The 25,154-nt window shown below is 41.4% G+C and overlaps 1 protein-coding gene across 2 annotated transcripts in view; it reads left to right on the top strand.

Moving 5' to 3' along the window:
• The window catches only part of RMDN2 (regulator of microtubule dynamics 2), a 74,857-nt gene that overhangs the window by 48,365 nt on the left and 1,338 nt on the right, over nt 1-25,154 (top strand). For both annotated transcript variants that reach the window (XM_047068992.1, XM_047068991.1), the window contains 3 exons: nt 6,196-6,294; nt 14,878-14,931; nt 15,020-15,100. In XM_047068992.1, coding sequence (XP_046924948.1) covers nt 6,196-6,294; nt 14,878-14,931; nt 15,020-15,100 — 234 coding nt within the window. The remainder of the gene's footprint in view (nt 1-6,195; nt 6,295-14,877; nt 14,932-15,019; nt 15,101-25,154) is intronic.

Below are 25,154 nucleotides of genomic sequence, written 5' to 3'. Positions count from 1 at the left end.
TCACTGACATATGTTTAAATGATGGAATGTTTCACAGCTACTTAAATGACAGAACTTCGGTCACACTCAGCAACCTGGATAAAATCTTAAAACTATAATAAGTGAAAAAAATAAGTCATAGGAAGAAATAAACAACATGGGATCATTTTTTTTAAAGTAAAAAAAAAAAAGCAAAAATAAACAGAGCAATAAGTAACACTATGTAGGAAAGCAAGGGAATAATTTTGTTTAATAGAGGTTAATGGCTACTAGAAACCTAGAAGATGATACTGGGAAGGAAGGCACTTGACGGGGTTGAGAGAGTATCAGTACCCTCTTAAGTATTCATTTCTGAATCCTTTTAATCTTTTATGATAAACCTCTACTATTCATATTTGGGAAAAAAGAAAAGTTTTTAAAAGGAAGCAAAAAATACTGTGCACCCCCTGTAGAAGAGGACTGATGCACACAACTTGCAAGCACCGTGCCCCTGCCCACATGTGCTTTGCAGAGTGGCCCAGCTGGCCCCTGTCTTGGCAGGAGCTGCACATCTCCTGTGGAAAAGGACCAGTACCACCTTGTTAAGGGTACACACCCTGCCCGCTATGTTTAAGAGCAGGAGATATATCTGACTTTCCTAACACAGAGAAACAGGCACAGAGAGTTAGGCAAAATGAGGAAACAGAGGAACATATCCCAGATGAAACAACAGGACAAAATCACAGCAAGAGACCTAAGGGAAACATAGATAAGTAATAGGCCTGATAGAGAATTTAGAGTAATGATCACAAAGCTACTCACTGGACTTGAGAAGAGAGTGGAGGACATCAGCAAGACCCTTAACGCAGAAGTAGCAAAGAACCAATCAGAGTTGAAGAACTCAATAATTGAAATTAAAAGTGCACTGGATGGAATAAATAGCAGGCTAGAAGAAATAGAAGGACGAATCAGTGATCTGGAGGACAGAGTAATAGAAAGGAATCAAGCTGAGCAAGTGAGAGAAAAGAAATTATGCAAGATGAGAATAGACTTAGGGAACTCAGTGACTCCATCAAATGTAATAACAATTGCATTATAGGGATCCCAGAAGAAGAATAAGAGGAAAAAGAGGGCAGAATATTTGAAGAAACAATGACTGAAAACTTCTTGATTTGGGAGAAGGAAACAGAAATTTAGATCCAGGAGGTACAGAGATCCCCCAACAAAATCAACCCAAGGAGGTCCACAGCAAGACATATAGTAATTAAAATGGCAAAAAGCAGTGGTAAAGAATTTTAAAAGCAGCAAGAGAAAATAAAACAGTTACATATGAGGGAAACCCCATAAGGCTAGAGACAGGTTCTTCAACAGAAACTTTGCAGGCCAGAAGGGAGTGGCATGATATATTCAAAGTGCTGAAAAGAAAAAATCTATAGCCAAGAATACCCTATCCAGCAAGGCTATCATTCGGAATAGAAGGAAAGATAAAGAGTTTCCCAGACAAACAAAAATTAAAGGAATTCAGGACTACTAAACCAGCCCTATAAGAAATGTTAAAGGGGACTCTGTGAGTGGAAAGGAAAAACCATCAATAAGAGTAAGAAAGGTAGAAAGCACAAAAGCAATAAAAATAAGTATATCTTTTCAAATGCCCATGGAACATTCTCCAGAATAGATCACATGTTAGGCCATGAAACAAGTCTCAACAAATTCAAAAAGTCATACCATGCATCTTTTCTGACCACAACGCTGTAAGACTAGAAATCAACTGCAAGAAAAAAATCTGGAAAGAACACAAATACATGGAGGTTAAATAATATGCTACTTATCAATGGATGAGTCAACCAAAAAATTAAAGAGGAAATAAAAAAATACATGGAGGCAAATGAAAATGAAAACACAATAATCCAAAATTTTTGGGGTCCAGCAAAAGTGGTTCTAAGAGAGAAGTTTATAGCAATACAGGTCTACCTCAAGAAGCAAGAAAAATCTCAAATAACCTAACATGACACCTAAAAGAGCTAGAAAAAGAAGAACAAACAAAACCCAAATCCAGCAGAAGGAAGGAAATAATAAAGATTAGAACAGAAATAAATGATACAGAAAAAGAAGGGAAGGAAGGAAGGGAAGGCAGGAAGGCAGGAAAGAAGGAAGGAAGGAAGGAAGGAAGGAAGGAAGGAAGGAAGGAAAGAAGGAAGGATCAGTGAAACTAGGAGCTGGTTCCTTAAAAAGAGCAACAAAATTGATAAACCTGTAGCCAGACTTATCCAAAACAAAAACAAAAACAAAAACAAAAAGAGGACTCAAATAGAAACAAAAGAGGAGAAATAACTGACCCCACAGAAATACAAAGGATTATGAGAATGTTATGCAAATTTATCCCAACAAACTGGAAAACCTAGAAGAGATAGATAAATTCCTAGAGACTATATAACCTACCAAAACTGAAACAGGAAGAAATGCAAGATTTGAGCAGATTGATTACCAGCAGTGAAATTGAATAGTAATTAAAAAACTCCCAACAAATAAAAGTCCAGATGGTTTCACAGGTGAATTCTACCATATACTTAAAGAAGAGTTAATACTTACTCTTGTCAAACTTTTCTTAAAAATAGAAGAGGAAGGAAAATTTCCAAATGCATTCTAATAGGCCAGCATTACCCTGATTCCAAAACCAGATAAAGACACACTACAAAAAATAACTACAAGCCAATATCTCTGATGAACATACATGCAAAAATCCTCAACAAAATAATAGCAAACCAAATCTAACAATAGATTCAAAAAGTCATTTACCATGATCAAGTGGGATTTATTTCTGGCATGCAAGAGTGGTTCATTGTTTGCAAATCAGTCAGTGTGATACATCACATTATTAAGAGAAAGGATAAAAACCATATGAACATTTCAATAGATGCAGAAAAAGCATTTGACAGAGTAAATATCCATTCATGATAAACATGCTCAACAAAGTTGGTTTAGAGGAAACATACCTCAACATAATAAAGGCCTTATGTGGAAAAACAGCTAACTGAGAGCTTTTCCCCTAAGGTCAGGAACAATGCAATGATGTCCACTCTCACCACTTTTATTTAACATTGTACTGGAAGTCCTAGCCACAGCAATCAGACAAAAAGAAGGAGAAGGGGAAGGGGAAGAAGAAGGGGAAGAAGAAGAAATAAAAGGCATTCAAATTGGTAGGGAAGAAGTAAAACTTTCACTATTTGCAGTTGGGAGAATCTATATATAGAAAAAATAAAGACTTCCTCGAAAAACTGCTAGAACTAATAAATGAATTATTCAGGTCACAGGACAAGAAATCCCCATGTACAGAAATCTGTTGAGTTTCTAAAAGCAGCAGAAAGAAAAATTAAGAAAATGATCCCGGGGCACCTGAGTGAGTCAATTGGCTGAACGTCTGACTTTGGTTTAGAGCATGATCTCGCGGTCCGTGAGTTCGTGCCCCATGTTGGGCTCTGTGCTATCAGCTCAGAGCCTGGAGCCTGCTTCAGATTCTGTGTCTCCCTCTCTCTCTGCCCCTCCCCCACTCACACTCTGTCTCTCTCTGTCTCTCAAAAATGAATAAAATGTTTAAAAATTAAAAAAAGAATTCCATTTACTATTGTAGCAAAAATAATAAAATGCCTAGGAATAAACTTAAAGAGGTGAAAGACCTGTACTCAGAAAACTATAAAACATTAATGAAAGGAACTGAAGATAACACAAAGAAATGGGAAGACATCCATACTCATGTATTGGAACAACAAATATTGTCAAAATGTCTATACTCTCCAAAGCAATCTATAGATTTGATGCAATCCCTATCAAAATACCAACAGCATTTTTCACAGAACTAGAACAAGCAATCCTAAAATTTGTATGGAACCACAGAAGACCCTGAATAGCCAAAGCATTCTTGAAGAGCAAAACTGGCAGTATCAGAATTCCAGACTTCAAGTTATATTACAAAGCTGTAGCAATCAAAACAGTTTGTACTAGCACAAAAATAGACATGTAATCAATAGAACAGAATAGGAAGCCCAGAAGTAAATCCACAATTACATGGTCAATTGATCTTTGACAAAGGAGGCAAGAATATGCTATGGGAAAAAGACAGTCTCTTCAACAAATGGTGTTGGGAAAACTGGACAGCAACATGAAACCGGATCACTTTCTTTCACCATACACAAAGTCAAAATGGAATAAAGATCTAAATGTGAGCCCTGAAACCATAAAAATCCTAGAAGAGAGCACAGGCAGTAATTTCTCTGATATTGGCCATAACAACATCTTTCTAGATGATTCTCCTGAGGCAAGGGAAACAGAAGCAAAAATAAACTATTGGGACTGCCTCAAAATAAAAATTTTCTACACAGCAAAGGAAACAACCAAAAAAACTAAAAGACAACCTACTGAATGGGGGAATATATTTGCCAATAACATATCTGATAAAGGGTTAGTATCCAAAATATATAAAGAACGTATGCAACTCAATACCCAAAAAACAAATAATCCAACTAAAACATGAGAAGACATGAACAGACATTTCTCCAAAGAAGATATACAGATGGACAACAGACACATGAATAAGTGTTCAACATCACTCATCATCAGGGAAATGGAAATCTAAACCACAATGAGATATCACCTCACATCTATTGGAATGACTAAAATCAAAAACACAAGAAATAACAAGTGTTGCTGAGGATGTAGAGAAATAGGAACCCTTATGCACTGTTGGTGGGAATGCAAACTGGTGCAGACACTGTGGAAGGTAGTATGGAGGTTCCTTGAAAAATTATAAATAGAACTACTCTATGATCCAGTAATCACACTACTGGATATTTACCGAAGGATACAAAAACATTAATTCCAAGGAATACATGCACCCCTATGTTTATTGCAACATTATTTATAATAGCCAAATTATAGAAGCAACCTAAGTATCCATTGATACATGAATAGATAAAGAAGAAGTGGTATTTATACACAGTAGAATATTATTCAGCCATAAAAAGAATGGAATCTTGCCATTTGCAACAACATGACAGATCTAGTGGGTTTAACACTAAGTGAAATAAGTTAGAGAAAGACAAATATTTTATGATTTCACTCATATGTGGAATTCAAGAAACAAATAAGGGAAATAAGAAAAGAGACAAACCAAAAAACAAACACTTGACTAAGAGAACGAACAGATGGTTACCAGAGGGGCAGTGGCGGGTGGATGGGGGAAATAGGTAAAGGGGATTAAGAGTACACTTATCTCGTAGAGTACTGAGTGATATATGAAAGTGTTGAATCACTATATTGTACACCTGCAGCTAACATAACACTGTATGTTAACTCAACTGGAATTAAAATAAAATGATGGGGGAAGGAAGCAAAAAATAAATGATAACAGGAAATTGAATTTTGGTGGTTATTGGTTAAAAAATTTTTCTCCTGGATTGTAAATATGTATACTGAGACCTCGCTCTACACTCCCCCTGGGTTGAGGATCCTTGTTCTATTTACATTTCTGTGATGCTGTATTCTGGATCAGGTTGGCAGCGGGAATTAGGCAGTAAGAAAGAAAAGGTGGGGTCTGGTCGCTCCTATACTCCATGCAAAGAAATACTGTATGGCCATCTCAGACTCTTGAATCACATGAACAAACAGGATCAGCATTATTCCCCATCCCCACCCCTGACTGATTGAACACACATCTCATCATGAGTATTTTATTTTATTTTATTTATTATTTTTTAAATTTTTTAACGTTTATTTATTTTTGAGACAGAGAGAGACAGAGCATGAATGCGGGAGGGGCAGAGAGAGAGGGAGACACAGAATCCGAAGCAGGCTCCAGGCTCTGAGCCATCAGCCCGGAGCCCGATGCGGGGCTCGAACTCACGGACCGTGAGATCGTGACCTGAGCTGAAGTCGGATGCTTAACCTACTGAGCCACCCAGGCGCCCCTCATCATGAGTATTTTAAATTGGTTTGGTAACCAGTGCTTTTTAGAGCTCATAGTTTGTTAGAATTATAAAAAAGGGAAGGTACAATATTAATATAATTAAGTTGATCTCTGTCGTGTATGTTATTTAGGAATATGTTCATATTTATATATTATACGCATACACACACATATACACCTACACACACACACATGCACACACACACATCTAACTGAGGAGAGATTCTTCATTCAAAAAGTGAAAACTCTCTAAGAATGATGTTGCTTCATATTTGCAGGTCTCGAAACTGAGCTGGATTGAGAAAAAAATGGCTGCTACTCTGTTTGGAAAAATACCATCCTCAACTGTAGAAGAAGCTTTGCAAAATTTCCTTAAGGTATATTTTGTGTATCCATTATTTTAGTATCGAACTGGCTATGATCTGCGTTAGTCCCCCCTACCCTTCTTCATGTAGATCTCCAGTGGAAGCCTGGGGTGGAGTCCTAGTTTTAGCATGTCCAAACTGCTTCCCAGAGCAGCTAATTATTCCCTAGGTCCTAGGTACAGCCCTTACTACCAAATCCAAGAGCAGCTCTCCAGGTTGTGTGAGCATGTGCAAAAGCATTCATGCCCTGATTATTAGACTTGGTTCCAAATTCTCGTAATGAGCCTAGTATAGAACCAGTTTAATCTTAAAGAACTAAAAGATGCCAAAAGGGAGAGTTATTTCAAAAGCCATTCTACAGGTTGCAGACAGTTCTCTAGAACATTCTTAGGGTATCAGACCAAACCAGTATTTTCATTCCTGTCTTAAAATGTATAATAAAACTCTAAACAGTAATATATGTGTGTGCATATAATCAACTTTCTGGTAGGCTAATCCCTTTATTTTTCTCTGGAACCAGTTATAGAATCTTATAGAGACTAAGATGTTTCATCTTTTTCGTCTACCTATTTCAGATTTGTAACAATATAGACAAAATCAGACTCTAAATTGTATTGTCCAACATTTTGTACCTTCTCATATTTTTTTGTTGTATCTTAGGGATCAATTTTGTAGAACTGAAAGGGATTTGGGGAACACATATTCTAAGATCACAGGTACATTTCACTGTACTTTCCATTTATGAATGAATGCTTAGTGCCTACCTACTGTGCTCTGTGGAAAAAAATAAATGTTCTGAGCTTAAGCATGAGTCCAGTGGGAAAAAGTACAGGGAATAAAAGTACAAGGGCCAGATGTTTCTTATTTTTTATTTAATGTGATCTTTTTTGTTTTATAAAAAGGAAATCAAGGGGCACCTGGGTGGCTCAGTCAGTTGAGCATCCAACTCTTGATTTTGGCTCAGGTCATGATCCCAGGGTCATGGGATCGAGCCCCACATCGGGCTCTGCACTGAGCATGGAACCTGCTTAAGATTCTGTCTCTCTCTGCCCCTCTCCCTTACCTGTGCTCTCTCTCTCTAAATTAAATTTAAATTAAATTAAATTAAATTAAAACTTAAAAAAAGGAAATCAAGACCTCAGGAACTTAATTTTTTTTAGTGTCACACAATGGCAGACCAAAGACATGAATGTAGTTTAAAACTGTATCATCCTTATTTCTCCACCTTTTATCCACCACTGGTAATTTGTTATTTCATTTTAAATTTATAAGAATACAGATCATAGTAGGGGCACCTGGGTGGCTTAGTCGGTCACGTGACCAACTCTTGATTTCTGCTCAGGTCATGATCTCACAGTCGTAGGATCAAGCCCCGAGTTGGACTTCATGCTGTGTGTGGAGTCTGTTGGGGATTCTCTCTTCTCTTTCTTGCTCTCTGCCCCTCCCCCATTCTCACACACACACACACACACACACACACACTCTCTCTCTCTCTCTCTCTCTCTCTCTCAAAATAAATAAATAAACATTTAAAAAAATATATAGATCATGGGTATATTTAAGCTAAATGGTTCATAGAAGGTGCTAAGCTAATTAGGAAAAATGTCGTTGGGGCTTGAAACTCATTTCTCCATAGTAGTAGTTATAAATGGGGGATCAGATCTTTAGGACACTGCCCCCAAATTCTTAAGGTGCTAATGTACCTGAAATATTACACAGATAAAATCAAAAGTGATCAGAGGCCCAACAATGTAGAGGTAAGGATTGCAACCTCTAGAACTAGACCACCTGGTTAAATCTCAGTTCTGCCATTTACCGGCTGATTAACATTAGACGAGTTTCTTAACCTTTCTCTCAAGTTCATCAATAACATGGAGAGAATAGTACCTGACTCAGAGTGTTGTTGTGAACATTATATAAGTTAATACAAGTAAATTACTTAGTGATTTCCTAGCTCCTAGGAAGTGCTCCATATCAGCTCAGAAAATGTTAATGTTATTAAAATGTAAACACCTTGGCAAACCATCTTGGGGACCTCCCCATTCAGTCTTGACTTAGATTCTGTCTGAAAATGTATTTGGTGGTGTTTGTTCAGAGTCAGAAGGCATCAGGAAAGCTCCCCTCTACATTGACTGCAACATCTGGGGGTACCGAGGAGCCCAGAGTGCTAACGGCAAAGGCTGGGGAGGAAGTGAGAAATCTGGGAGGTGTGGGGAGGAGAAGGAACTTGGTCCCATGCCCTAGGAGAGTCTGCAACCCCTAGTCCCAGTAGGAGGTCGTGTTTTTGGACCCTAGACTGTAGGACTCCTGTCCCCAGCTCTGTCTCTCCAAAGTGGATTCATAGGCGCCAGGAATGTGTCCCTAGACCATCCATCTCAGTTCTGGAGAGATGTAGAGCATTAGCTTTAGAATCAGTTTGAGATCTGGGCCTCTCCCTGTCCCTGTGACCTGGCCGTGTTTCTTTATTTCTCCTAATCTTAAATTCTTCATCTGTGAAGCAGATGAATACCTACTTTATATGATTTGTGGTACAATTCATCAAATAATGCTTGTAATTTTCTTGGCCCAGAACCTCGCACATTAACTACTCTAACTACAAATAAACATTCACTGCTATTATTTTGCTCTTATAACTGGTGAAATCTTATCCCCCACAGCATCACAGCAATCCAGGGAGGTGATTTTAGATCAGGAGTCATCTGTGAATCCTCTGTGGGAATTCTTTCAAACTATAGCATGCTTCCCACCTCATCCAGAATTCTGGCATAATTCCCTCGGGCAGTGGTTCTCAACCTTGGCTGTACATTAGAACCATCTGGAGAGCTGAGACTGAGCCTTGCATGGAGTCCACACTGTCAGCACAGAGCCTGTTTGGGATTCTGTCTCTCCCTCTCTCTCTGCCCCTCCCCAACTTGCTTGCTCTCTCTCTTTCTCTCTCTCAAATAATAAGTGGGTGAACTTTGAAAAAAAAAAATGCCAGCCCAGACCATGACCCAGACTAATTATTTCAGAATCTTTGAATATATTAAGATATAGTTTATATTCAATAAAATGCACCTATTTTAAGTGTGCAGTTCATTGAAGCTTGGCAAATTAATACACTCAGGTAACCACCACCATTTTAAGATTTAGAACATTTCCATCACTTTCAGGAGTTCTCTTTGCCCCTCTGCTGTCAGTTTCCCTCAGCCCCTGCCCCAGGCAACCACTGATCTGCTTTTCTGGTTTTTTTTTTTTGACCTATTCTAGAAGTTTATATAAATGGAATCATTGAGCTTTTACTCTGTGTATCTGGCTTCCTTTGCTCAGCATAATGTTTTGAGATTCATTCATTTCATCGGTGTATCCATAGTTCCTTTTTACTGCCTTGTAATATTCCATTTCATGGATATACCACAGTCTGCTTATGCATTTGCCCATTGGTGGACATTTGCGTTGTGTCCAATTTGGGGCTATTATTAATAAAGCTTCAATGAACATTCATATGCAAGCTTTTGTGTAGACATGTTTTTAATTTTCTTTGGTAAGTACCTAAGAATGGAATTATTGGGTCACAACAAAGTGTGTTTAAAACCTGATCAGTATTTTTAAAGCTCTCAGAGCTATTCCTGTGCAGCCCATGGCGTGGTTGAGAGCCTGGAATCAGTGCCTGGGTGTGTGTAGTAGATAACAGGTGTGGCAGTGTTGGGGGATAGACGGACGGCCCTGATCTCACTCACTCTTTGCAACATAAGACCTCTGGATCTCCCTGAGTGGTTTTACCACCTGCAGAGCCTTCTTCTATGCCCTGATATGGTGGAGGGCTATGGCTTGAGTTTATGAGATGTTTTTAAAACAATGCTAGCTTATTCAGTAATGTTTATTAAGCACATACCTAGTACCAGCATGGCCAATGTAGGGAATGCAGAAATGACCAATGCAGCTCCTGTCTCCAGGGAACTTGTACAGCCAAGACCAAGTAAACAGCTACAATATTCTCTGCCAGGTATTATTATAGGGTGTTCTAAGAGCCTAGCTAGGAACTGCTTCTTAACTAGAACATTCTACTGAGCATTAGGTACTTACCTAAATAACTACCTTCCTTGTTATTTAGGCAAGCCCTTTGGTAAAAAGTTAGAATCTGCTCCATTTTAGGAAGTTGGTGTTGTTAGTAGCCTATGTACCTTTGGCGGCTTCTTTTTTTTTTAACCATGAGCACAAAAAGAAAGAGATGTTCTGATTTATAATCAGGATGGCTAATTAAACATAAGTGCTAAGGTATATATGCAGGATTAAAATGCCAATATTAAAGAAATAAGCAGTCCCTATCAAAATAACACCAGCATTCTTCACAGAGCTAGAACAAACAATCCTAAAATTTGTATGGAACCACAAAAGACCCCAAATAGCCAAAGCAATCTTGAAAAAGAAAACCGAAGCTGGAGGCATCACACCCCCGGACTTCAAGCTTTATTACGAAGCTGTAATCATCAAGACAGTATGGTACTGGCACAAAAACAGACACTGAGATCAATGGAACAGAATAGAAAACCCAGAAATGGACCCACAAACATATGGCCAACTACTCTTTGACAAAGTAGGAAAGACTATCCAATGGAACAAGGACAGTCTCTTCAACAAATCATGTTGGGAAAACTGGACAGCGACATGAGGAAGATTGAACCTGGACCACTTTCTTACACCATATACAAAAATAAACTCAAAACAGATGAAAGACCTAAATGTAAGAGAGGAAGCCATCAAAATCCTAGAGGAGAGAGCAGGCAAAAACCTCTTTGACCTCGGCAGCAGCAATTTCTTACTCAGCACGTCTCCGGAGACAAGGGAAACAAAAGCAAAATTGAACTATTGGGACCTCATCAAAATAAAAAGCTTCTGCACGGCGAAGGAAACAATGAGCAAAACTAAAAGGCAACCAATGGAATGGAAGAAGGTATTTGCAAATGACATAGTAGATAAAGGGTTAGTATACAAAATCTATAAAGAACTTATCAAACTCAACACCGCCCCCCCCCAAAAAAAATCCAGTGAAGAAATGGGCAAAAGACATGAATAGACACTTCTCCAAAGAAGACATCCAGATGGCAGACAGACACATAAAAAAAAATGTTCAACATCACTCATCATCCTGGAAATACAAATCAAAACCATAATGAGGTACCACCTCACACCTGTCAGAATGGCTAACATGAACAACTCGGGCAACAACAGATGCGGAGAAAGAGGGTCTCTTTTGCACTGCTGGTAGGAATGCAAACTGGTACACCCACTCGGGAAAACAGTATGGAGGTTCCTCAAAAAATTAAAAATAGAATTACTCTATGATCCACCAATTGCACTACTAGGTATCTATCCAAGGGATACAGGTGTGCTGTTTCAAAGGGGCACATGCACCCCTATATATGTAGCAGCACTGTCAACAATAGCCAAAGTATGGAAAGAGCCCAAATGTCCATTGATGGATGAATGGATAAAGAAGATGTGGTATATATATATATATATATATATATATAATGGAGTATTACTCGGCAATCAAAAAGAATGATCTTTCCATTTGCAACTATGTGGATGGAACTAGAGAGTATTATGCTAAGCAAAATTAGTCAGAGAAAGACAAATATCATATGACTTCACTCATATGAGGACTTTACGACACAGAACAGATGAACATAAGGGAAGGGAAGCAAAAATAATATAAAAACAGGGAGGGGACAAAACATAAGAGACTCTTAAATATAGATAACAAGCAGAGGGTTGTGAGAGGGGGAAATGGGCTAAATGGGTAAGGGGCATTAAGGAATCTACTCCTGAAATCATTGTTGCGCTATAGCCTAACTTTTGTGTAAATTTAAAAAATAATTAATTAACTAAAAAAAGAAATAAGCTGCTTATTCTCATATGTTGAAGCAAGTTTTATGAACAGGTTTTGGACAGAGGTGGGCAACTACTGGACGTAGAAGAAGGTGCAACTAAACAAAGTTTAATCAAAGTCTTCCTTTTAGAGAGACTTAAAAAATGCACTTAGTAGACTTGAAGAGTAGAGATGGAAATGATTGGACAAGAGAGAACCAGCAGAACCAGAACTCATCAATACCATGGGTGGCTCTCTAGGCTTTTCCAGGCTCTGGCTAGGATTGAACTTGACAGTGTCCTCCCATCTGTTGGCAGCCTTGCTGTTTCACTAGCAAGTTCTTGGCCAGATCCACACACTGTTCATCTACTCGGTCCTAAAGAATAAACACCCAGTTTGACTCTCCAGCCCAAGACACTTTATCCTAGGATCCTTCCCTTTTGGGTTTTGTAGAGTATATGCCCTTTACCAAAGATGTGAACTCCTCAGCCCCCTAAGTCTTAGATCCACCCAATAGTATCCGTCTTTAAAATGCATGTATCCGGGGCGCCTGGGTGGCTCAGTCGGTTAAGCGGCCGACTTCGGCTCAGGTCATGATCTCGCGGTCCGTGAGTTCGAGCCCCGCATCGGGCTCTGTGCTGACAGCTCAGAGCCTGGAGCCTGTTTCGGATTCTGTGTCTCCCTCTCTCTGACCCTCCCCCATTCATGCTCTGCTCTGTCTCTCTCTGTCTTAAAAATAAATAAACGTTAAAAAAAAAATTAAAAAAAAATGCATGTATCCTTTGACTCAGCAATTCAACTTCCAGGTGTCTCTTCTACAGACATAATCACACTTGTACACAAGTATACAGGGGAAAGTATTTCACTGATCATTATTGGTAACAGTAAAAAAATGTCTAAATATGTAATAAAGAATGCTTAATTTAATTACGGCATATGTGTAATATGAAATACACCTCTTAGGAACGAGGTAGATCTGTGTATGCAAACACAGAAATGTGTCTGTGATATGTTGTGGGAAAAAAAGTTTTGGACCAATATACAGAAATGGTCCCATATTCATTTTTTTCCAAAGTGAATTTTTTTTTTTTTTACTTGTGTATGCTTGATAAAGGTTCTGGTAAGATTCATGTGAAACTGTTGACAGTGGTTACCCCTGGGAGATGAGACTGAAATTGAAAATAAAGTCAGAACAAAGAAGCACTCACTTTTTAGTTTTGGAAATGTTCGTATCACTTGTATCTTGTAAAACATGCATATCTTTGTAAATTTTTTAAAGTAACCTTCTTGGGGCTCCTGGAGGAAGTTAAGCATCCAACTCTTGGTTTTGGCTCAGGTTGTGAGCTCACAGTTCATGGGCTCAAGCCTTACATTGGGCTTTGCACTGACAGCACGGAGTCTGCTTGGGATTGTCTCTCTCCCTCTCTCTCTCTTTCTCTGCCCCTCCCCCTGCTGTCTCTCTCAAAATAAATAATAAACATTAAAAAAAAAAAAAGTAACCTTCTTCGCTTGGGTTCTACGTCTCTCTGGGTTGGGTTCCAAGGTCAGATTGGGAGCTTATTTGCATTGGCCCTTAATACAGCAGCAGCTGACCGAAGATTAACTTAGGTTCTAAGAAGTGCTCTCTAGTAACAATGCCAGACGCCTGCAAGAATTCTTATTCACCAGAGATAAAGAAAGGGAACTGATAAAGAAAGGGAACTGATGTGTGGGGTGCCTGGGTGGCTCAGTCGGTGAAGCATCCAACTTCAGCTCAGGTCATGATCTTGCAGTTTGTGAGTTCGAACCCCCACACTGGGCTCTGTGCTGACAGCTCAGAGCCTGGAGCCTGCTTTGGATTCTGTGTCTCCCTCTCTCTCTTGCTCCTCCCCTGCTCACACTCTCTCTCTCTGTCTCTCTCTCTCTCTCCCTCTCAAAAACAAATAAACATTAGAAAAAAGTTTAGTAGATGTGCATAAGAGTTTAGTAAAGTGCCTTCATAATACCCACTTATTAAAATTTGTAAGTAGGTCTGCTACTTGGACTAGTTGTTTCCTGGGTCTGTCTTTTCTTCAAAAATACTTGACGCGATGGACTTTAGATACTATTCAGCCCGTGGGATGTGTTGAAGTCATAAGAAATCAAATACTAACGTGGTGGAGGATGTTTGTCATGGGATACCTATCATCCTCTAATTGTCTCCTAAATAGACTAAATTGTATAGGACTTGTCTTGGGAGAATGTATCGCCAATTGTTTCTGTCCTCGAAAAGAAAAAAAGAGAAAGGATAGGTTATACAAAGGAATCCTGAAATCTTAAAGGATCTCATTGTTTCATAAGCTCTATGAGCATAATAATAATAATCTCATTTTTTTTAATGTTTACTTATTTCTGAGACAGAGAGAGACAGAACATGAGTGTGGGAGGGGCAGAGAAAGAGGGAGATACAGAATCCCAAGCAGGCTCCAGGCTCCGAGCTGTCAGCACAGAGCCCGATGCGGGGCTCGAACCCACGAACTGTGAGATCATGACCTGAGCCGAAGTCAGATGCTTAACCGACTGAGCCACCCAGGCACCGCAATAATAATTTCATTTTAATGAATAATCTCAAAAGCTGTATTTCCACCATACTTGAATTGATCAAATGAGTCAGATGTAATATAACCAATCTAAATTTTTCAGACAACTTGGTTAATATCTGATTCTTTACTGGTTGTTATAATATTGCCCCATTTATTCTTTTTTCTGTTCTCTCTTAAAATCAGGTTGAAGAACTACACCCTGGTTTTTCTAAGTCCAATTACTTGTTCTTGGCCAAGGTAAGGAAGACCACTTGTTTTAAGATCACTTTGAATGCATTACATAAAAATGGGATTCCCTTTCACATTGTCGACTTTTCATTTCTAGTGTTACATCGATCTTGAACAAACAGATGATGCTGTGAAGTTTTGTAATTTGGCAGTATTGCTCCCTTGTGTTACCAAAGAGGTAAGTCCCAACAGGGACAGCGAAGGCTGTTTTTGTCACCAGTACTTTTCTAGTTCCAGGTAGGAACAGCTGGCTTAGATGCGTCTGGATTTTTCTTCCATACTAAAACATTTGGGATTTTACTGGGATTGAACATGTGCTGTGAAGTTTTTAGAATTGCTGTGGGTAACCCTTCACCAGCAGACTCCCTGCCTCTTTAAGGGACACACAAATCATGGGCTAGCAGTTAAAATATACTGATGCTTGTTAAGCATTAGACCGCAAGAAGACCGTCCAGGGGTCTGCTGTCTTCAGTCTCCTGCTCACAGTAGGGTGTGGTTATCCTCTACCGTGAAGAAGCTTAAAAATGATGCATTGACATTTTCTTGGTCTTTGAATGCCTACCGCTAACGAAAAAGAAACTATCCCGTTGCTTCTTGCCCTTTTATTCACTAATTCAGGATTCTGGATGTGCTCTGTTTTAGGAATTTCAGAGTTAATGGCCCAGTCTGTGTTGCTGTGAGCCGTATATTGGTATTGTAGGAATACAAGGAAATAGATCAGTGTTTTCCTGCTCCCTTCTCGTACCGCCGCACATTACCGTCCTCTGAATCACAGCGGAAAGAAATGCCTCAGAAAGGAGCATCCCTTGTCTTCTCTGCGGAAGCAAAACCGGCTCCGATGGTTGTTGTGAACCTCAAATATAGACACGCCCACAGCTCTCTAGCAGCTCACAGCCTGGGGGAGAATATAAGCCATATACCCAAGTAACTGTAGCCCAGGGTGGAAAGCCTGAAGCGCTCAGAGAGGTGCAAATAACTGGTGATGGAAATAGTGGAAAGGGAGAAATTATTTTCACCTGGAAGAGATCCGGTAGCATCAGAGGTGGACTTTGAGAGTGTACGTAAGGTGGAGGTGAGAGTGAAGTGCCTCGCAGGCGGTGAACAAAGGCACAGAGGTGGAAAAGCGGAGATTTGTTTGCCTGGAGGGCGAGGGGCAGGGGTGTTCAGCGCAGTCCTGGGAAACAAGGAATAAAGGGGGGATCGTAATAAGACCTGCCGGGAACTTCAGGGTTCATGGATGCCTCCGTCTTTAAACAGGGCTGCTCAGGCCTCACTGGGCCTTGCTGGCAACCACCCGCGCAAGGTCTCGGACGGCTTACGTTTGGGCTTTCCTGCGGGGTTGATTGGCCTTCTCACTCCGATCCCTCACTTGGTCGAGGCGCACAACAGCCTAGGCTCAGGAGCGGCACTTCTCCGGAAGACACTTTGTGCAATTGTTTGGGCAGAAAACAGATTTTGTCCCTCTGGTTGCTTGCTCCATAGAGGTGGTGGGGACCCTACCATCTTTTCCACCTCTCCTGAATGATGTTTCAGGTTATATGCAGTCATTTAAAACTGAGGGTCTGTGCATTCTTTTTAGAATTTGAGATTAGCATACAGTATGATAGTGAGGCATAATACCTGGTTTGACGTGCAAATAGTTGTGCACGATATCCAGAGCTGTCACACAAGGGCTAAATATCAATGACCCCCCCACCGGGTTTGGTCCTTGGTCCCTAAGTCTCCCCTCTCCTTGCCTCCCCTCAGCTCTCCTCCCCTCCTCTCCTTTCCTCTCCTCTCTCCTCCTTCCTGCCCCACAAACCTATGGTCCATGGTTTCGGATGCTATCTACCTGCCAGGAGTCCTCAAATTCGTATCTCTAGACCTCCCTTCTGAGCCCTAAGACCTGAGTATCCAACTTCCTACTTGACATCTGTACCGAGATGTTTCGCAGACATCTCAAACTTAACTCGTCATTGGGCCTCTGGATCTGGTCTTTTCCAACTTCCTCTCTAGTAAATGGCACATCCGTCCATCAGTTGGGAATCATCTCCCTCAGCCCCCGACACAGACATCCACCCACTCACCAAATCTCAGTCTTCCTCTTCTAAAGCATGCCTTGAGCTAGCCAACTGCCCTCTCACTCGACTGCTACTGCTCCAAGCAGGAAACCACCCGAGTTCACTGGAACTACGACGTGTGAGCCTCCCACTGGTCTTGGCTCTCAGTAGCAGCAAAGGAACAGATTGAGTAAACCTCAATATGTCACTTCTTACTTGAAACCCTTTGCTTTGGGGATAAAGTCCTAAATGTTTAGCATGTCCTTCAAGGCTCTGATCTCTGTTGCCCACTCCCCCCACCTCTGCACTATGCCTTTCCTTGCTTCACACCCTCGGGACCTGTTCTTGCCTCTTCCTGAAACACTCCCACCCACGCCCTCCACTCCCTTCCCCTGCTTTATTCCTACTCACCCTTCAGGCCTCACCATAAATGTCATTTCTTTAGGAAAGACTTCCTTGCCACTCCCAGGCAAGAAAGTACCTCGTACTTCTCCTTCACATCATCTAGCACGGTTTGTGGTTGTATAATTGTTTGTGTGATTCTTCCAGGAATGTCACAGCTAAGTGTGTTTCATTCACCCCTCTATTCCCAGTGCTAACTACCATGCCTGGCATGTAATAAGCACCCATAAGTACTGATAGGAAAAATCAGAAGACTCATAGCATAAAAATAAAAAGCTGGGCACTGTGGAAATATTCAGGTAATAAGCAAAATAGCATTAATAAGTATTTCCTGCGTTACTTATTTTTCCAATGATGTTTCCATTTATATTTTCTAGGAGGTTTTGTTTTGTTTTGTTGTTTTGTTTTGTTTTGGGTAGTAAATGTAATGTCAGGAATATCAATTTTTTTTCAATTAGAAAATAGACTGAGGAGAGTTATCTGCAGTCCCCCTATCTCTGTAAGTTTTTCCAGATTGAAGTATACCCACCCCATTAGTGATTTTGCTGACAAGTCTGTTCATTTCCAAAATGTCCAGCAGAGCCACTAATAACAGTGAAGGCAACCCAGCCATCAGTTTTCCCTCTGTCATGTGAACCTGCCTGACATACCTGCTTCTTTCTCGTGGCACTTGTAACCTCTTCCTGACATTGGAGTCGTTTGTGATGTCTTCTGCCCCTTCCAGGGAGCTCTGAGCTCACCACACTGCACTTGACATTGGGAATGTCAGCCCTTGGGCTCTAGGGCCCAGATTCCTGCATGTGATCAACTTTACATCCCCAGAACTTGAAACTACAGTATTTTATTATTCACGTGGCCTTTTCTTGACTCTAGGAAGGTCATCTCGGGTCCTGAGAAATGTTCCACTTTAAAAATTTTTTTTAAGTTTATTTACTTATTTTGAGAGAGACAGAGACAGCACAAATGGGGGAGGGGCAGACAGAGAGAGGGAGAGAGAGAAATCCAAGCAGGCTCTATGCTGTCAGCTTAGAGCCCGACGTGGGGCTCGAACCCACAAAACATGAGATCATGACCTGAGCCGAAAATGGGAGTCAGACGCTCAACCGACTGAGCCACCCAGGAGCCCCAGAAACGTTCCACTTTTAAACTGAAAAAGGATTCCTGTGTCAAAGGCAGTGTGAGAATGCTTGATGAAGGAAATCATGACCACTCTGGAAGCCTGGGAGTTGTTTGCCTGGACAAAGTATCCAAGTTACTGACCTGGGGCAGGCTGCCAAAGTTTGGTGCAGGGAGCATTACGTAATCTTTTGTTTTACGGCGAGGGATGTGCTAATTTGGTAAAGAAAAAAACTGTTTTGAAATTGTTGTCACATTTTGAAGTGACATTAATTGCTCTTCTGAGACAAACTCTTGTAGGATAGGAAATAAACTACACCGGGAACAGTGTCAGGAAGAGAAGGACTCCGGGAGTGTTCAATGTAAAGAACACGTCTTCCTGGCCAACAAGTTGTGTAGTTGGCTTTAAAGTTAACCTGTTGTTTAAAATCCTGGGCTGTTATTTCCATCCTGTTATATAAATGGAGAATCATCCCTCTCATTAGTAACCACTCTTAGTAATGAAATCCTAATCGTGCTTTTAATTTTTTGTCTTAATTAAGACCTCATATTTGATTGTTTTTTAACATTTATTGTTGAGAGACAAAGACAGAGCATGAGCGGGAGAGGGGCAGAGAGAGGGAGACACAGAATCCGAAGCAGGCTCCAGGCTCTGAGCTGTCAGCACAGAGCCCGACATGGGGATCGAACCCACGGACCACAGATCGTGACCTGAGCCGAAGTCAGAGGCTCCACCGACTGAGCCACCCAGGCGTCCCTCATATTTGATTTTTTTTTTAATTAAGAGATTGGTTTCTCAGATAAGTTTATAAGCTATAATTAGTCCACAGATGTTCAGCCTGCCTTCCAGCTAAGGGAATGCTACAGCTCAGAGTATGAGTAGGCTCAGTTACTGAAACCCAGCAATATTGCCCACGGTCTCATTTGTTAGAAATTCTTATTTGCCTGTTTATTTCTGGTTTGAACTTACTTTCTGGGCCTGGAGAATTCATTCTTCCTGGTGCATTTTAAAAGAAATTAGGGGTGCCTGGATGGCTCAGTTGGTTAAGGGTCCAACTTTGGCTTAGGTCATGATCTCACAGTTCATGGGTTCAAGCCCCACATCGGGCTCTCTGCTATCAGTGTGGAGCCCGCTTTGGATCCTGTCTCCCTCTCTCTCTGTCCCTCCCCTGCTTGAGCTCTCTCTCTCTCTCAAAAATAAATATTTTGGGAAGCTCTTGGGTGATTCAGTCGGTTAAGCGTCCAACTTCGGCTCAGGTCATGATCTCACGGTTCATGAGTTTGAGCCCTGCGTCAGGCTCTGTGCTGACAGCTCAGAGCCTGGAGCCTGCTTTAGATTCTGCCTCTGTCTCTCTGCCCCTCCCCTACTTGCTCTCTGTCTCTCTGTCTCTCTCTCAAATATAAAAAATAAAACATAAAAGAATAAATTTAAAAAAAATTTTTTTTTCAACGTTTATTTATTTTTGGGACAGAGAGAGACAGAGCATGAACAGGGGAGGGGCAGAGAGAGAGGGAGACACAGAATCCGAAACAGGCTCCAGGCTCTGAGCCATCAGCCCAGAGCCCGACGCGGGGCTCGAACTCACGGACCGCGAGATCGTGACCTGGCTGAAGTCGGACGCTTAACCGACTGCGCCACCCAGGCGCCCCAAAAAATAAATATTTTTTAAAAAGGCAATGAATAAGGCCACTAAAGAAGGGACACACTTTTCCTACTCTCTGAAGAGACATTTTCATGAGTTGCAGGCAGGGACTATTACTCTGTTTACAACCCCCTATTTCCACTCTTTGGGTTCTAACCTTTTATTGGCAGTCCAAAATATATTACTTGTTAAGCTTTCTTGATATATAATGGCCTTGCTTATATTTCTTAGGTTGATCTTAAAAACACCTTAAAGAAGTTTCTTAGACCTCTTTTTTTTTGATGTTTATTTTATTTATTTTGAGAGAGAGAAAGAGAGAATCCCAAGCAAGCTCCATGTTCTTGCAGAGCCCTACATGGGGCTCAATCTCACAACTGTGAGATCATGACCTGAGCCCAAATCAGGAGTTGGATGCTTAACCAACTGAGCTACCCAGGCGTCGCTCTTAGACCTCCTTTAGTAATAGTCTTAAAATAACTGGTGACACAGCATCAGTCTGGGATCAGTCATTCTTACCCAGCACTCAGTCTAGTCAGGTTGATGTTTGATAATCATCACGCACATGCCAGGAGTGTAACCATTTAATATAAGTAAGTCTCTCTCTTACTTATCCAAAGCCTTTGGCGGAGAGGATTGATATATTTTCCCTCATGTGCCTCTTTCTTGTGGCACTTGTAACCTCTTCCTGGCATGATAGTTACTTGTGACACGTCTTATGTCCCAGGGAGCCCTAAGCTCGTCACACTGCACTTAGTATTGAGAGTGTCAGCCCGTGGGCTCCAGGGCCTAGATTCATGCATGTGAGCAGCCTTGTATCCCCGGAATTTGAAACTGCAGTGTTTTCAATGGAGAGAAAGTGTGCTGCTTCAGCAGAAAGGTTTGGATAGTGTGAATCTGGAGAAGGAAGGAATACCCTGAATTCAAAACCATAACCTGAGTCCTTAGAAGATGACATTTGAGCAAATGTGGACAATATATCGAGTGCTTGAAACATAGTGAAGCCCTCAGAATTGATCAGATGCCTGTGCAGTTGACATGCTATGAAGAAAAACGCTTACACGGAGGAGAGTATCACACCATGTGAGTGTAACCAATGCGGCAGAGACTTTATTTGGAGACCATCGTTGAAGGATCAGCATAGAATTCGTATGTAGAAAAGTGAATAGACGAGTGGATGCAGGCACGCCTTTCACGTCCTCTCCTGTCCCCGTTAGTAGCAGAGATTTCACACTGGAGAGGAGCTCTTTGAGAATGGGGAAATACCCACAGCTCAACTGATCCAGCATGGGTTAACTGGAAAGAAACCCTACCAATGTAACGAACGTGGCACACGCTTCACCCCGAGAGCTAACTTCTGTTCACAGCAGAGAATTCACACAGGAGAAAAACCCTTTGCCTATAATCAGAGCAGAAATGCCTCCAGTAACGACTCATCCTTGAAACAGCCTGAGTGAATTCACACGGCAGAGAAACTACACGAATGTCATCTATGTGGTAAAGCCCTTAGCTGATGTTCTAACCTTAGCCATCATGAGAATACACGCCTGAGCGAAACCCTATAAATGTAATGAATGGAGAAGAACCTTCAGCCTCAGCTTTAACCTTTATAGACACAAGAGTTCCCACAGGGGAGAAACTCTGTCACCTTCAGCCAAAGCTCAAGGCTTCAAATGCACAGAACACTGAGCAAACCAAGCAGGAAGGGAGCAAGTCTTTACCAGGAGGAGGAAGCCATTTGGGAAATACTAGATGATTCATGTTAGAGAAGCAATTCAATGAAATGAACATGAGAACCCCTTTCCTCGTAGAGCAACGTTACAGGACATGTGAGGATTGTCACTGTATAGGACACTCTCAGTATCATGATGGAAGGAAAGACTTCCGTGATCACATAAACCTTAGCCTTAAAATGCTCACACTGGGAAGTCTCCCAGGCTTCAAGTCAAAGTAGAAATGCCTTTATCTACAATTTATATAAGAAAACTCATACTGGAAAATGAAACTATCAAGAACCCTTTAGAACACAATTCAGTCTATAATTTAGACTTTTGGCAAATGACATATCACTGAAAATAAACGTAGTAGAAAGATGTACCGTGATGCATTCTTGGAAATGTTGAATGCAGAATTTGTAAGCTGTAATAGGCAATAAGATAACCTCTCCTCAGTAGATTAATAAAAGTTGTTGGTAAAAAATCTAACGCATTGGTATTTGTCTTTAAAAAAATAATGAAACGTTATGCTGAGTATTGGGGCCATTTTTCCTTTATTACATCACTGTCGAAAGCTGATCAGCTTCTATTCTTTTTGCAGCTCTCAACATATTTCCAAAAACTTTGTTCAATCAGAAAACAACTTTTAATGTAACTGAAAAAAAAATATAGAACACAAAATAATGTGTTCTAATGATGATATTAGTGTTGAAATATGTTATCTACATGGCAAGGGCGAATGGAGACCTGGACAATTAAACACACACTTTGTAAGTAATTCACATTATGTCAGGTGATACTGATGCAGGTAGCAGACATGCCCTATTTTATGAAACACTAAAAACAGACAAAAGCTTGGAATGGAAAAATAGGCCTAAAAGCATCGAATCAAATAACAATATGGCTGAAATGTTGGGCACGAGAGGGAAAGAAGAGATGAGAGCCTTGTGTCTTTTTCTTAAAGGCAGGGAAAAACCATTACAGGGTCTTAAGCAACAAGTGACAAATGAGATTTTGGGGTGGGCACACTGGCTACCTTGTGGGGACTGGCTTGGCTTGGAGGGAAGCAAAACTAGAAGAAGGAGTAGCATTTGAGTAACTAGCACAAGTAGCACAGACCTGAGCCGGTGATGCCGACTAAGATGATGGCAGTGAGCAGTGAACGGAGATACACAGACTTAACGGATTCATGGCTGGTGTTCTCTACAAGACTTAGAAATTGAATATCTAGAAGTTGGAGGACTCAAGAATGAGATCGGGGTTCCTGGCTTTAGAAACGGACCAGGATAGATGGAGGTATCCTTTAAGGACCCGGGGAGCATTGGAGAACCAGATTTGGTAGAGAAGGTGAGCTCAGTTATAGACATTTTGAGTTTGTGAGATTTTCAAATCCATAAACTGATTCTATATTTGCCACATAAATGATGTCTGAAGCCACAAGGTAGCAGAGGTCACCCAGTGAAGTTATATAGTGTTTGAAAGGCAGCAGGCAGAGGATCAGCTTTGAGAAACAGCAGCATAATGGAAGGGGAGGAGGAAAAGGAAGCTACAAGGGAGACCAGCAGAAGTGACCCCACGAGACAGGGCCTCAGAAGCCAAAGGATGGTGGAAGTGGTCATCTCTGTCAGAAACCCTGGAGAAGTCAAGACTGGAATGAGCTGAGTTCAATGATGTCTGTGTCACTGGTGATCTTAACCCAGACTGTTGTCAGTGGAACGATAGCTGCAGAGACCGTGCAGAGCACTGAGACAACGCGGTCGGTGCTGGTAGACGCACTTCCAACAATTTGATGGGGAAGAGAGGAGAAGTGGTGCCAGAGGTGAGAAATCGTTGTGTTTTTTTAGATGGGAAATAGGGGAGCATATTTAAATGATGAGAAGGTCCACAAAGAAGGAAGGATTCAAGAACGACCAAGGAGTGAGGAGATAATTGGGAGAATAAGGGAGGCCCTGAGGAGGTCAGAAAGGCATCCGGAGCGCATCAGGGTTCTCTTTTTTTGTTGCCAACACAATAGAAAAGTTGATGGATTTGTGGACTTGGGGGTTTGTAGAGACCCAGGGCAGGTGCCACAGAGGGGGAAGGGGCTTTTGTCTTTTAGTTCAAAGGTCGCTGGATATAGAGTCTAAAGTGGGTAGAAAACAAGTCAAGGCAAAACAAACAAACAAAAAAATAAGTCAAAGCAGGAGAAAGCTGGCAGAGAACAAGAAGGAAAAAAAATCTCTTAATAAATCTGTGGAAGTTGAAAAATTATTGTTATTGAGAGTAACTGGATAAATGACACGAAAAGACGGGCAGTTGTGTTCAGAGGGCAGGACGCCTATTTCAGAGGTAGGGCAGTTGTAGGTCATGACACAGCCCAGGGTCCGCTCACCGGGGTGATGGGGGAGGGCATCGGAGGTGAGGAGGCTAACTCCAGGAAGGTGGGATCCACGGTCCATGGGGACTAGGATGTCTCCAACAGTGATGGCAGACCTTGGCATGGAGAGTGACCCAGGTGCCAAAGTCATAAAAAATAAATGTAAAAGGAGAGTGACCAGGAGATTAACAGCTATAAGAAATGGCAGAGGACAGGGGCGCCTGGGTGGCGCAGTCGGTTAGGCGTCCGACTTCAGCCAGGTCACGATCTCGTGGTCCGTGAGTTCGAGCCCCGCATCAGGCTCTGGGCTGATGGCTCAGAGCCTGGAGCCTGTTTCCGATTCTGTGTCTCCCTCTCTCTCTGCCCCTCCCCCGTTCATGCTCTGTCTCTCTCTGTCCCAAAAATAAATAAAACGTTGAAAAAAAAATTAAAAAAAAAAAAAGAAATGGCAGAGGACAATTATCCTCTACCCCCAAAATATATTCTCAGCAAATGCATTGCTGGTTATACAAAAATGACTTCAAAACAAGTCCCCTAACAGGAGTGCCAGGGAGCTCTGTAGACATGTGTGAGAAAAAGAGGAAAAGTGGGAGGTTGGCTCAAGGAGGGCGGTATTGGGGGGAGTACCCAATGAGGGTTGATGGTGGGAAGGGCAGACATTTGGGGCAATAACAGAGGAAAGTGTGTTTGGGGATAGCGGCGTTAGCTGGCGTTTTGGGCTAAAAAACCTGCACATAACAAATAAATAAGTAAAATGCTTGGATGGAAGCCCCGGGAACAAGGTACAACGGGAGGGGTGTTGTGTGTGCGGGTGTGGCTGTGGGTGTGCGGTGAGCACGTTCACTGCCAGTTGAATCGGGGTGGGGGGGTGGGGGTGCGCGAGGACACATATTGCCAAGCTGTGATCTTAATTTTAAATCTTTCCTTCTGGTTTGTGCACGTTCATTCCTTTAGGCATCTAGTT

Source organism: Lynx rufus, unplaced genomic scaffold (genome assembly GCF_022079265.1).
Source record: "Lynx rufus isolate CCGP_SWC_20201006 ecotype Redwood Valley unplaced genomic scaffold, mLynRuf1.p SCAF_8, whole genome shotgun sequence".
Taxonomy (NCBI): Eukaryota; Metazoa; Chordata; class Mammalia; order Carnivora; family Felidae; genus Lynx; species Lynx rufus.
Note: the sequence above shows the minus strand (reverse complement) of the source record. Positions and strands in the feature narration are given on the sequence as shown.